The following is a 15,148-nucleotide window of genomic DNA, read 5'->3' on the forward strand; positions in this document are numbered from 1 at the left end:
GCTTTTTTCTTCCACGCTCATATCTTGAGAACAATGTGTTTAACAGATATAACTAACCATTCAAAAATGAAGCTTGATAGATTCTCTACACTTTTGTTTTGTGATATTTCCAACAGTACCGGAAATATTCGCTCTTGAAGGTGTGTAATTGTCAAGATAAAAGACGTTTATCCAATTTTTTGCTCTTCAAGAGCTAATAACTCACCAACATTGCATCGTAAAAATGAATTGGTTGGTAATCGTAGGTTTGTAGAACATTACATTCTATTTGAAATTATGTATTGTTTCACTATCCCAAGTATTCGTTTCATTAATGAAGCTACAAAGTCAAACATTGTGTCACAAACACCCCCTTCAAATGTCATTGTCAAATGATCAAAATTGTTGCAGCATTGAAAATTTCACCCCCTACATTAAAGTTGCTATAATAATGAAACGAGAACTTGGAATAGTGAAACAATACATCATTTCAAAGAGAACTTAATGCTCTACAAACCTGTTTTTTATTATTTTTAAATTCTTTCCTAATATTTTCAATTTTTAAATTGCTCATTTTACTGTCGATTTCTAAATTGTTTATTTAGTCTATGATATTATACAGAATGTTGCGTCATAACCTACCCACCTGTTGATTGATGTAGAAAGTTATAAACCGATTACCGACAACTAACTTGGAGAGATCGATCTTGAGAAAGGATAACGCATGTTCCCATGATTTCACTTAAGTTGTGTGATGTGTGATCGTATTTGTGGCTCATAAAAGCGGGCTTAATTACTCAGTGGTTGATGGCCGCTAATTACCATCAATGAGGGATTACCGCAATAATTATCAATTAATTAACTAAGGTTTCGTAGGTTTGGGGATTGAAATGAGAGCTATTTCTATGATTGAGGTACCTAGTTGTTGTTAAGCTGAGCCCTAAATACATGGAAAGTGAAATTATTTGATCGTTTTTTGCGTGGATTTTTTGTGACATTTCAAACACGGCGGCTAGTTTCAGATTTGCACCTGCAGGGAATTAAATGCGTGAAAGGGATATTTGATTGAAAAAACGGTACAACAGGTGGCACACCTGGTGAGGTCACTGAAAGTAGCATTCGAAGATTCTTCGGCTTGAATTAAGTTCTCAATCTCCAGTCTCTAGGTCGGATGCTCAATGGTGCTACAAGCGGGTGACGATGACTTTTAAAGTTCGTTTACATTATTTTTTAAAGGCTTGTCTTCTTTAAGTGGAGTTTTGTTTGTTCATCAGATGCGTTCTACCCTTTCCTTGAGTAATGTTAGGTAAACGGTTGAACGCGTTGGATCATCGACTTTTTCTCAAAAGTTCATGAACACCTGTTAACCGAGCACCAACTTTTCAAATAAAAAAATTCAAACTTTAAAACAATTCGCTCATTATCCGATATTATTCCACTCATCGAACTTAATCACAAACTGCCAAAATGAAGCTGGGTGAGTAATAAAAATAATTATTATAAATTATTATACAGTTCCTCTATTGTTTCTTCAATTTTTCACGTTAACTACATATAGGCCTATCGCAAGATCTTGAAATCTGTTGTTTATTAAAATCTAGCGTGAGATAATTTTTTGTCTTTCTGACTGGATGTGCTAACAAAATGTAACCGCCACTCCGGAAGAATAGGTGTGCAACAAAGCACACACCAAGGGTTGACCGGGGAGTTTCGAATTACCTGACTTCCCCAGACCCTAAAATTCCCCTTCTGTCTATGGCTATGCCTTTAACACCACAGACCACACCTCAACCTATCAACACTATTCTATAGCTAAAGTTTTGACTTTTGAAGCCAGCTTTGTATACTTTTGTGTGAAAGTCCTAACACCGCCTCATAAAGAATGGTTTCATTTCATTTCAATGTCTATTGATTGCGTTCGTATACCGAGCAGTAGGAATGTCCCATTTCCAAGACATTTTCATATTTTTACATCAACCATGCTCTCATTTTTAGTGTGAGCCAAGAATACCTGTTCATTGTAGGCATCGTAATATTTATTGAATGGATAAGCTTGGAATGCTATAACATAATAGCTAAAATTCATGCATAACAATAGTAGCTTACCGTAATGTAGGAAATTTGTTTTCATAATCATTCATTCTCTTATCTTAAAAATTATTAAAACTTCAATTCTCTACCTTCTAAGAGAAAGCCGGCTGCGCCCTAAATTCGCCCTTCTAGGCTTGAAATAAAGACAGTAATTTAATTCAATTCCAGTGGAATTGATTGATAGTGTAAGCCGAGAGTAGCATAGTGTAAGTTAAGTAGTAACATAAGAAAAACAATTTTTTACAAATTTCATCAAGTTCATAAATGGTCCAGTAAAACTTGAATTTACATACTTAGTGCCGGTTGCACAACAGCCGGTTAAATTTCAACCGTGATTAATTCCACGAGAATCAATCAGAGAAGCCGTCTTTTCAAAACCTTTGATTGGTTCTCGTGAAATTAATCACGGTTGAAATTTAATCGACCGTTGTGCAACTGGGCCTTAGCTATGTTACGTGGAAAGAATAAAGGCGGTATCACATATCAGCCGTCTTTTCAAAAACGCCTTCTCTGATTGGTTCTCGTGAAATTAATCACGGTTAAAATTTAATCGACCGTTGTGCAACTGGGCCTTAGCTACGTTACGTGGAAAGAATAAAGGCGGTATCTCAATCATATCAGTACGCGTGCCCGGGAAAGTGATAATATAATTACCATGAGTTTGAATGGGACCCCACATAGCACGGCCGAGCGAGTGTAAAATAGTCCCATTATAACTCAATACAGTGAAATACATTTTCACTGTACCGTACATTGATACTGTGATATGTTGGAATCCCCCTTGAGCGAGCCATTGACTATCCGATTTCTTGTCCAACAGTGTTGGACCGGTGGTAAGACCACTGGTCGGATCATTCACCACTCATGCTCCGTGGACAACCACGAATTAGTCCAACATCCTCACCTACATTCTAACACGACTATGCAGCTGACCATGGGATGTCGGATGTGTTGGACATCCAGTTTATCCAACTCATCCGGCTAGACATACACAATTTCATGCAACATTAACAACCACATTCACGGTCTATCATTCAAATTCACGGTCCTATGTTGAATCCAACATTGAATGTTGAAATCCTCAAATTGATCAAGAAATCGGATCGTGAATGATACGCTTCAATACTGAAAATTTGTTGGATTTGGTCATCGAAGACTATATTTTCTTTGTGAATACAAAAATCGTTATACTATAGTGAGGTCCACATTGTAATGTCACTGGGTTGATTGATTGATTGAGTACTTTATTTATGTAGATTACAATATATACTAGCTTATATACTTATTTAAAATTGATTACAATACAGCAAAGTTTTAGATAAATTTACATAATATAAACTAAGAAAATAATTATTGATCTGTATGTGATATATGAAAAAAGCTAGATAATATTGTTATACATCTACATAAATAGGCGGAGCTTTGGACATATCAATGTCCATTCTTTGGAAAGAAGAGAGAGATAGGAGGAGTGGAGAACAGCGTTGAAGATTCACTGCCTTCTGTAAAAGATAGCTGATACCGGCATATTTCATATAATACTGTTTTTTATTGTTAAAAATAATCAATCATATTTTATTAGTCAAAAAACATATTTTTCAATGATTGAATAATAACTTTTAATAATTGAAAAGACTACCATCTTTAAATTTGTTAAATTTGTTAACTCCTTACTTACTTTACTTTATCTGGCTCTACAGTCCTGGGTGGACCTTGGCCTCCTCTACATGACGCCTCCATACATCCCGCTCTTGTGCTTCCTGCCGCCAGTTTGCCACACCTAGCGTAGGGAGATCTTCTACCACATCGCTGATCCATTTTCTTCTTGGCCTTTCTCTTTTTCGGGTGCCCATTATCCTTTCATCAAGCAGCTTTTGTGGTACTCTTTCATCACTCATTCTTACCACGTGACCCAGTCATTCTATTCTTTTTGCTTTGATATACCTCATGATATTTCTTTCGCCAATTGCTTCATCAATCTCATTGTTAAATCTTGCTCTCCAGTTTTCTTCAACGCAGACCGGTCCCCATATCCTCCTGTACATCTTTCTCTCAAAAGACCTCAACGTTCTTTCATCTTTATTCAAAATGGTCCACGTTTCAGCTCCTTATGTCACAACCGTCCTTATCAATGCTTTGTACATCTTTACCTTGGTTTGCCTAGAAATCAGTCTGCTTTTGAAAATTTTCTGATTAGCATAATATGCTCGATTGCCCATCATAATTCGAGTGGAGATTTCATGAATAGGTTTATTATCAGCTGTCAGTGTTACTTCCAAGTATTTAAACTCGCTGACGCCTTCCACTTCACAATCGTCTTCTATTTTCAAGTTTCTAATCAGTCTTCTTCTTTCATCTGCTGACATTCGCATGTTCTTATGCATGCATATATTATATTCCTACATGGTTTAAAAACAAACTGGCAACTTTGTGGAGCTAGAAAATGATAGCGTTATCCGCTCTGTGGAAAAATAGAAAGGATAGTAACATCAATGCTACATCAGTCGAATACTGCCATTTTAACGTAGACCTCACTAAACCCCCAATCCTTTCTATCTCATACTGATGATCTTTGTGAATACAGTCAGTTTGGCAATACACTCGTTAATTCCGCTCCTCCAAATGGGCACCTGCTATGCGCATATCCCGTGAGGTGTGACGCGCGAGCTAATATCCAACGGCACTGTTAAGTCGGTAGGCAACTATCACAGAGGAACCAACCAGTCATCCCAGACGTGGCACTGCTGCAGTTCCGGCGGTACGTGGGACTTATAAGGCCCGGACGTATCCTCTAAAGCACAGAGCACACTGGCACAAAGCACAAAGCACAAAGCACAGAGGCGTGCTGCACCTCGCCGCGCCGCCTTGTCTGTTGAAGCACGGAGCACACTGGAGACGCCGTTTTTGCTCAAAGCACATTGGGAGCGCGCCGCGCCGCGCCGCGCTGCGCAGCCGTTTTCTGACAGCCTATGGCCGCGGCGCGCAGCCACAGAGGAAAAATTCCGCTTCGTATTCTCCCAAAAGTTCCGGCAGCGGAATAATTCCGCGGCGTCTACGGCTGCGCGGCGTGCCTTCAGTGTGCTTATTCTAACTTATTTACATGAAAAGTATTCAACCGGAATAATTCCACGGCTGCGCGGCGCCGCGCGGCGCGTCTTAAGTGTGCTCCGTGCTTAACCTGTCTACAACCTGAAAAAATACTCCTTGTCCCCAACTGTATGTACGTCTCCAAGATAGGCGCTCGCACGTCCACCGAACAGGCGCTCAAGGGTACATGAGCGTTTCGGAAATAGAGACCAGTGGAGGGTTTTTTGACATACTATGATGCTATATGATGCTACTTCCAGAGACGAAGTTGTTCCCCATGAATCCTACAGTATGGGCTATTTCACACGCCTCCTACTTACAGAGGTGGGGGTATACTGTTTCCCATAGTCTGGACCACCCCCCCCCCCACTGGATAAACCCGAAACTCCGCCAGAGTCTTCAGTATGCCTAGCTACTCCCAGAGACAGATAGTCCACATCCCATAGTCTGGAGCCTTCATCTGACCGTAGGCCAGGCTGTTCCCAGGGACGGAGTCACACCGTGTGTTCTGTTTCCTCTTGGTTGGCGGCTTTTCCCTCCACCATGAAAACCGTGAGTTTTCTCACGTAGTCACTTGGAAGACAGACGATGAGAACTCGGGACACCTGTCCAATGCAATCTTGCTAGTATTCGATTAATCAGCTTAGAACTTATTCAATCAGAGGCCTGGTATCATGGAATAACATGACATAAGAAACCAGCTAATAAGATTTTTTACAAACCTGATATAATTAGTAATTTACTGAGTGGTTGAAAATCATGGAATAGCCTAACAGTGAGTAAAAAAACCAGCTAATACATTTCAGGACAGAACTAATTCGTCATAAAAATGTTTCCCCTGCAAGAGCGTTTACATATATGAAAATGATGAGGGCGACGGAGAAGATTAGAATAAATGAAATGTATGAAGAAAATTTTCTGAAGAATGCTTGAAGGTAGCGAGTTGATGTAGATTTTGCAATTTATTTTCGTAGAATTTATGAATTCTCACTGGATGTTTTTAATATTCCAACATCCAACATAACATGTTAGCCAACATGTGTGATGTTGATTATTATATATGAAGCAATCGCTAAAAGGGTAGGAGTTAATGATAGGCTATAATATTCACTTTAGTACTAGTTTCAGGCAATATTATTCACTCTTAACGTTTTTTGCTTATCACTATTTAATTTCTATTATTGTGCTTTTTCCAACTTATCTAATTAATTTTTTCTACTGCTCTTGCAACAAAATAGTTTTCAATCGTTGCTGTCAATACATATACGGTAAGATACGGTAGAGAGAGAGAGAGAGAGAGAGAGAGAGAGAGAGAGAGGAGAGAGAGAGAGAGAAAGAAAGAATGAGAGAGAGAGAGAGAGAGAGAGAAATAGAGAGAGAGAGTGAGAGAAAGAGAGAGAATGAGAGAAAGAGAGAGAGAGAGAGTTAGTGAGGGAAATAAAAAGAATAAAGAGAGAAAGAAAAAAGAGAGAGTGAAGGAGTGAGAGAGATTGAGTTAATGAGAATACAATAAAACCTGACGAATGACCATCAGAGAGAAACAATGAAAATAATTTAGTGAAGCATTTATTTTCTGTTATCTATATGGCATTACTAGCTAATATCTAAAATTATAGCTCAGTCACTTCTTATCGTGGTAGTTCTTGTTACTAATGTAACGCTTAATCTTTGTTTTGGATTGCATTATGATTTTAGACATAATTATTTCAACATGCCAGTAAACGTTATTTCCCAGATTATGAAGCTATTGTACTTTTTTAACAAAACAAAAAACAAGCAACAAACTTGAAAAAAGAGTTGTAATCAAGTCATCGATGGATAAAATTGAACAATGCATAAAAAATAAGTTTTTTGTTGTTACTTGAATGGAAAAACTACAAGCAATTATATTTTTAACCCTTCTCGATTGATTTTTTAGTAATACGGTACATATACTTAAATCATTGTTGAACGTTTTTTCACGAAGAAGGAATAAAAGTTTTGTTCGAGTCAGAATAAATAACTTTACAGGTGGAATTAAATAGAGAATGCATTTATTCAAATGCTAATTAATATATAACTATTATTTAACGAAAATCCTAAATAAATGCTGTACATCACCCCGACGACTTCTGCTACTGCAGACATTGACAACAGGGTTAACAGCTAGATGGAAATTCGATGAGAACTACTATCCAAAAATTAGTTGCCAGCCCGGGAATCGAACCCGGTACCTCCCAATTGCTAGTCAGGAATGCTTACCCTTACACCAAACTGACAATCTCTGGATAGCAGCGCTCATTTTATACGAAGCCATAGCGGCCAACCTGGTATAAAATGAGCGCTGCTATCCAGAGATTGTCAGTTTGGTGTAAGGGTAAGCATTCCTGACTAGCAATTGGGAGGTACCGGGTTCGATTCCCGGGCTGGCAACTAATTTTTGGATAGTAGTTATCATCGAATTTCCATCTAGCTGTTAACCCTGTTGTCAATGTCTGCAGTAGCAGAAGTCGTCGGGGTGATGTACAGCATTTATTTAGGATTTTCGTTAAATAATAGTTATATATAACTTTTTCAAATATCAAGGAACCATACAAACATTATTTATCGATCCATCATAATACTGCTTAATATCTATTACTGCTTAATATATATTTAAATAAGCCCCTAAGTTATTTTTCGAAAATTCATAGTGATTACTATATTTATGGTTTGAAATTCGAAAAGTTGTTTCATTTTGTCCTAGTTTGATGTTCTGTACCTTTTGACTCCAAGTTAGTAATTCGTCATGAATCACGTGGTTTTTATGATTTAATTCAAAAAACGTAGGTTTCGAACTTGATAGAAACACTTCTAAACTATACCGGTTATGCCAAGTGTGGTGTTAAAATTATTTTATTCCCTACGAGTCATTGTAACTGAAGTCACATATTAATTGCTGACAAACGAATAGAAGAATATAGCACCTTTATTATATGACTCACTGTCAAATAATTTCATCACATCACGAAAAACAAAGTTAGAGTTACAAACTCGAAACTAGCTCGAAATGTGCTCACAATTCATCAGGCTCCATGCCAGCATGTGTCAGAATTGTATGTAATGAATACAAACCAGGTAAACAGTAGTTGGCGAATAGTAATAAGGTATCTAGATCATCTGGCAGAAATAAATTCCGTGAGTCATAAAAGTAGTAGGCCGATCAAGAATCCTTGAATTCCCAAGGAAATTGCCACGTTTCTATTAAGAAAATTGTGGAAAATGTGTCTCGTGCTGTTACAGTCTCCTTTCGATCTGTCATCGAAGAAAAATGTGTCTTCCAAATAGAAAGCGTTCTCAGATCTCTAGATAAACGCTCTCAGATGGACCAATTTTTATGTCCGACGATCGTCCTTTCTTTCCTTGTTTCCAGTTAGACATATATATACATAACTGTAACTGTACTGATGAAAGTGTCCCATCCACTCTTCTCTGCCATCTCCCATCACCCATCCCAATCGTGGCCCAGCTTCTACACACAAACACACACACACACACACACACACCAACAGCTTCCGTTTTTCAAATCTAGGTGCTATTAGGAAACTACTATCATAAATTTTATTGAAACTTCTTGCTTTTAGGTAACTAGTTTTACCAGTTCAGGAAACTTTTAACTGCAAATTTGATAGTCGTCTAAACGAAATAGCTACAGTTCTTATGGAATTAATTCCGAAGTACAGTGAAACCTTGATGTAGTATAGGCCTATCTCAAGGGACCGCTACTATTACGAGGTCTTGTACTAAATCGGACTTCACTATATCAAGGTTGAAAACTATAATGGATGTTTCAAAGAGCTTCAGAGAAAATAAACTATAAAGGGGTATACTATATCGAGGTTTCATAGTTCTTAGGAATTAATTCTAAGAGAACTGTAGCTATTTTGTTTATTTACTTAAATATACGTTCGTATACTGAGCTTGACCATGCACGTGTTACAAATATCCTTTCATAGAAACTTTGAATAATTATTTTTATCAACTCTTCAATTCTTTGTGGCCATGGTCATGGACTACGAATTGTAATTGAAGTTACAGTAGGCCTACATTTTACAAACAATGGTTCAATTAGCATTGAGGAAACAACTAATATACGATGAGTAATATTTTTTGCTATTGAAAATTTGATTATTTTAGTTCTAAATACGTGTATAAATTGAGTAATTCAACAGGTTCTCTATACAGATTGACTCAGTGTTACAAACGCCTTCTGAGTTTATTGTTCTAGCTAAAACAATAGGAAATTTTATTTATTCATTTATTGTATAAAATACTATAATAATAATACAATTATGACATTGGAGGGAAAACTAGGCTGAGCTTGTACTATTTCTCTCCAAACATTTTGATAAAATGTTAATGTTGTCCAAAAGATAAGGTTATGTAATCACACACTGCTTCGTTACTTGATTTTCGGTCCAGGAATGATGATTTAAAATTTTGAATTTTGAAGGTTGATTTTATACTCTAAATGAATCACAGAATGTATCACAATAAATTGAAAACTTTAGAAATATTGCACTTATTTTACAAATTTTAATACAAAATCAAAAACCTACTCACTATTTGCTATTCACAGCTGAATATTCAAATGTTCATGATAACTGTAATTTCGGAAATGCTTTGTTGAACGTTCTGTACCCAATAATTCCAGTATATCATATACTACTACCACATAAGATAGAATTAGTATAGAAAATGACTGTCATAGGGAGAGAGAGAATCTAAAAATACTTGAAAGTATACAAAATATTTCATATTTTAGGAGAGTATGAATCTTCTCTCCTTTCGAGTAAAAATAATGTTGTTATAAATGAGAAATTTCAAGTGGTGTTGTTATCAGTTTTGTTGAGTCAGATAACCTTTGTGATAAGTTAGCTAAATTTGAGCAGTGTTTTCCACTTGGCTCGTGGATAGTGAATTCAATGCTCATGATTGTCAATCTTCCTGTACAATATTTTAGCCTACATCATTGAAATGCCGTGCAAAGTGTGTCAATAAATCCGACAGAAATTGACACGATATCAAGGTGAACCACCATTGCTGTTGTCTGTGAGAGATTTATGATAGCTAGGAACAGAGAACGTTTACATATTTTTATTTATTACGCTAGGACATGAAAATCAGAATTTTGTGAAGGTTTCAATCCGTCACTAAAGAAACAAAGAGAAATAAACCTTTTGTTCCACATATGTTCTGCAATAGAATGTGCCCAACTGGTGCACTAATGGCGGTCAGTGATAAACATGAAAACATAATTTTGTATCGGCTTCAATCTATCGAATAAATGATCGAAAAACATTCAAATTATGTTTTATTACATAATTTACTGTACATTGAAACAAGAATTGTAGAATGGAAATATTCTTCCATAATGGAAAGATAGATAGAAAACTTGACTTTCGTGCAAAGAGTAATTCATTCATCTTGTAATGGAATATCAAATACATTTTTCATCGAAAGAAATATTTTTTTGAAACAAATTTTTGTTTCTAATAAATACGGTAATACCAATCTACTAATATTTTAATATTCAAAGAGTCTATCTTCTATTTATTTCATTTCATCTTCTATTTCTATTTATTTCATCTTTATTCTTTTCCTCTTCTCTTGATCTTATTCTTGATATTTTTCTTGTTATTGTTCTTCCCCTTCTTCTTTCTCTTCCTCTTCTCATTATACTCATTTCTTCGTCTCTCTCATCCTACTTATTTTCTCATTCTACTTATTCTTTCCTATTATTTTTCTCTTCTCCTTTTTAGTTTTTTTCTTTTTCTATGCTCATCTCCCTTTTGTTCAATTTTCTCGTTTTTTCTAACTGTTTTTGTTCATCTCAGGAATGATTCACGAAGAGATGATAGACGACCGCAGTCTATTGAAAAATTGATAGTTCAAAAATAAAATAAAATTGATAGTTTATTAATAAATTGATGAGTCTTATCCTTGTATCGAAGAAAAAAATGAAGAATTACAACACAACAAAATACAGCTATAGTGGCCCATAGACCACTACATAGACAAAAGAAACGTTCCACTTTGAAAAACTACATTGCTTCTTCTGCTACTATTTTACGTTTCCAGTTGTAATTCTCATCGTTAAAGCAAGATAGTCGAGTTTCAATGATCAAACATTACCTACGTAATGCGTTGACCCATTCAAATGTTGCAAAATCCTATTATTTGTACAAGTTCCAAAAAAATAAAATTGAATGCTACCGTTGTTATTGTTATACAAGAGTGTCTTCACTTCTGTAGAAATGCTAGCTCAATTGTTGCATTTTTTGCTTTATCAGTTGCATTATTTACCTTGATTTAGAGCTAGAGCTACCTGCTTTAGAAGGCCAGAGACGTCTTGCTGACAAGTAGGCCATTCAAGTTACTACGCCAAGTAGGCTATAGTGTACGTATGAAAATAAATACACTTTTTTTAATACCTCTTTTGGTATATTCCGATTGCACAACCATTCCAATAGCTCATTGCATTTAATTCAACAATCAATTAGCATTTCCGTGAATATTTTATGACGATTATTAATTTGAATTACTGGAGTCGCCTTATCAAATTTCACTATTTAATAACATAATTTTAATTTTTTATTATACAGCAAATCCCCCATCAATAAACTACCTAACTCTTTTCATCAAACTCAATAAAATTACTGGTATTACAGCTAAACACTAATCAGATTGATAAATGGATTCAAGAAATACTATACTTTGATTTAGGAGTATAAAATAATAATAATATCGTGTGACCTGGCTGGCTCAGGTCTGGTGTCAGAGTTTTCAGGTCGCAACTGATCAATTTCAGGGCCTCTGACATGACCTAACGACTGCTTTTTAGGTAGCCGGGACCGACGACTTAACGTGTCCATCCGAAACACGGGAATGACCCGAGAAAAATATCTTGCCCGGGCTGGGATTCGAACCCGGGAGTATATAATTTAGGAGTATAATCGTATATATCTTATCAATGCTCATTTCATTACCCATGCACAAGCATAGGCTTATTAGGTTCCTATGAACCACGATAAAAAATCCAAGAATCATCACCACGTAGCTGCCATATTGACCACCTCATCTTACTATTTTTCCATTCAATGTATTAGCTCAAATTTTAATTCAATTAGACTAATTAAAATAAATCATTCCACTTGAATGATTCAGTAGCTAATAATTCACAAGTTCCTACTAAGGCTATACATTGGTAGCAAGAAACCTGTCAATTTGCGTACATTTCAAAATTGGTTGATAATTTTATACAGTTACGATGCAATGTGAACTGGAATGCATCTGTGAAGCGATCTGTTGACTATTGTACAGCACTGTTATGTTATGTTATGTTTGAAGGGATGGATTCAAGGATCCAAAGGTTCAAAGAACCCCACACATCAACCGGAGCTTATTGTGTTCCCTCCACAATAACAGCCATTGTTGGAATTAACCCAAGAGTTTGAATTTTTCCCCTCTTAGTATGAGATGAAGGTTGAACTATAATAGGCTTATATTCTATAACAATATGACAAGGTTTTATTTATTATAGAATTTATCAATCTCATCCTCATCTTAGTACATGATCTTCATCCAATCTCATCCATCAATCTTCAATCTATCCAATACATAGTTCAATTCTAGCATAATATCTGCATCGAGTGTCGTGTGGGTTGCATCTAGAAAATTGGCGGCGTAACGTAATCAGATCATTATCTCTGCAATAGACTACTAAATACAACCAAATAGGTTGATACAAAGTAATTATTGAAGCTTTACAAACAAACAGTTCTCAGTATTGTGGAAGTCATATAAACTGAAATAATAAGATCAGTCAACAAAATAATGAAGAAGTATAAAATAAATAATTTGGACTTAAGAGTGATATTTAGAGAAGAAAACTTGTACCTTGTACGTCAGGCTGGTGAGTATTATAGAGTCGCTAAAAAAGTAAATCTCACAGTGGACTGTCCCAACAAATATTTGACCTATCAAACATTCAATAATAGTTGAATCTCAGTACCTTTTTTAATTATTTTATTACAACATGTTTCGGACGTTAAAGCCATTTTCAAGTGATGAAAAATCTGGCTTTAATGTTCGAAATATATTGTGATAAAATAATTAAAAAGGGTACTGAGATTTATATTTTTATTTTATTCAAATCAAAAGCAGCCCTAAAGAAAAAAAGACAATAATAGTTTTTATTGAGAAATAAGAAAAATTATTTTGATATGAAAATTAAATTTTAAACTTCAAGAATCCTCAAAATAGTTTTGGAAGCTGGAAAATATTACAAATTGTATCAGCGCTGATGGGTGGTTGATTTCATAAAGTTTTTGCACATGTGTGTGATTTTTTATGGGCGTGGCACTCTAAATAGTACCTAAAGGGAAAAAATGTTCAAATGCGGCCCTGCCAAAACCTTAATTGATTTCATAATTTTTTACTATGAGAACATCATGGTTTCTGTGTTGTAAACAAGTGAAAGTTGTATGGTAGGCCTATATAAAACTATTTTATGCGAATAGGCGCAGAGTAGTCAACATCACAACATTTTCAACAGCCTTGAGCAAGTAAAAACCTGATAACCTTTCCAATTATATTTTGGTAACAGATTTAGGCAACTTTGTTTGGTTGAAATGGCCTGAAAAATAAGCTATAAGTAGTAGGAGAAACTAGTAAACTCACCATTCATCTCACAGACTTGGACGAAGCACTATCGTCAACGCTGCATCCCTCACTTTCAACAATTTGTGCTGTATTCGCTACAGCACAAATTATTGAATGTGAGGGATGTATCTTTGCGGATAGTGAGGACCCTATACAGCGATATCATAGCGATTTCCATAACTGGTGAGTTTCAGAACCTAATTTTGTTTTATCTATTCTTTTTGATTTCTTGAAAAATTTCTTCTTTTGTCCAAGGAGGACGACCTCCTTATATTTATTATTCATTTACTTTGGTTATTTTATATAGTTATTATGCATTTTCATTTTACATGTATAATTCAATAATTTATATTTTTACGTACTATATTATTCAATCGTGAATAAAATTGAATTGAATTTAATCGAATAGCATGTTGATCACACCACTCGCTTACAAGTACCACCTGCAACATTCTCTCGTATCATTTTTTGGGAACAGAGAGAACAGTGGGGGTACTTAATGATTTGTAGTGACAGAATTAATTTCTTACATCTAATCACCATATTTCGGCTAATGTGATGGAATTCTTATTGAATTCAATGCATATACTCTAAATTTTAACTTCCAACTTATCGTATCGAGCATAAGTATTCTATTGAAACAAATTAATATAACTTGAATGTTGTCAATGTTGTTATAATAAGTTAATCATATCTTATATGTGTTACAGCCAGAGAGTATAGAATGTAATAGTGTGAATTTTATACTCTCTGGTTATAGCAATTCGGAAGTTTTCAAAATTAGAGTATAGGCGCTCACACATCACTCATCTACTGTTAGTCGTTAGTCGATCACTTCTTCACCTACATAATGCATGGCACTTCCGACTCTGGAATGAAGCACTCTCTTCCGAGTTAGCCAGTTAGCCAGTTAGCCTCTGGCCGTTATGTCAGCATCAGCAGCAGAGCCCTGATTTGCCGTTGCTACTATAGCTGGAACGCACCTCGCTCGGTTTTCACAAAATTTAAGACCGGTTTGTAAACGTGTTACCTACTCATGCGTTTTACTTCAGAAATAAACGTATTTTTAAGACACCTTGCTATCTTCACCATTCTTCAGTATCTTTTTTCCTCATCCGGCTTCGTGTTTCTAACCAGCTTCTCACTACTTCTTTTTTAGTTAGTCTTCCTCTCGCTCCTACCTTTGCTTGCACCTTGTTTTTTCCTTCTTACTGTAACGTTATTTTGTTCTCATCTGTATCATTCTTGCACCTTTCTCATGCTCCTTGGTTTCCACTCCTCGCACTTTCCACGGTTAGACCTACTATTT

At 35.7% G+C, this 15,148-nt stretch overlaps 1 protein-coding gene across 1 annotated transcript in view; it reads left to right on the forward strand.

Moving 5' to 3' along the window:
- Positions 1-1,098: 1,098 nt before the first annotated feature.
- The window catches only part of LOC111044345, a 30,493-nt gene continuing 16,443 nt past the window's right edge, over positions 1,099-15,148 (forward strand). The window contains exon 1 of the mRNA XM_022329459.2: positions 1,099-1,456. Coding sequence (XP_022185151.2) covers positions 1,447-1,456 — 10 coding nt within the window. The 5' untranslated portion in view covers positions 1,099-1,446. The remainder of the gene's footprint in view (positions 1,457-15,148) is intronic.

The sequence above is a fragment of the Nilaparvata lugens genome, chromosome X, assembly GCF_014356525.2.
Source record: "Nilaparvata lugens isolate BPH chromosome X, ASM1435652v1, whole genome shotgun sequence".
Lineage (NCBI taxonomy): Eukaryota > Metazoa > Arthropoda > Insecta > Hemiptera > Delphacidae > Nilaparvata > Nilaparvata lugens.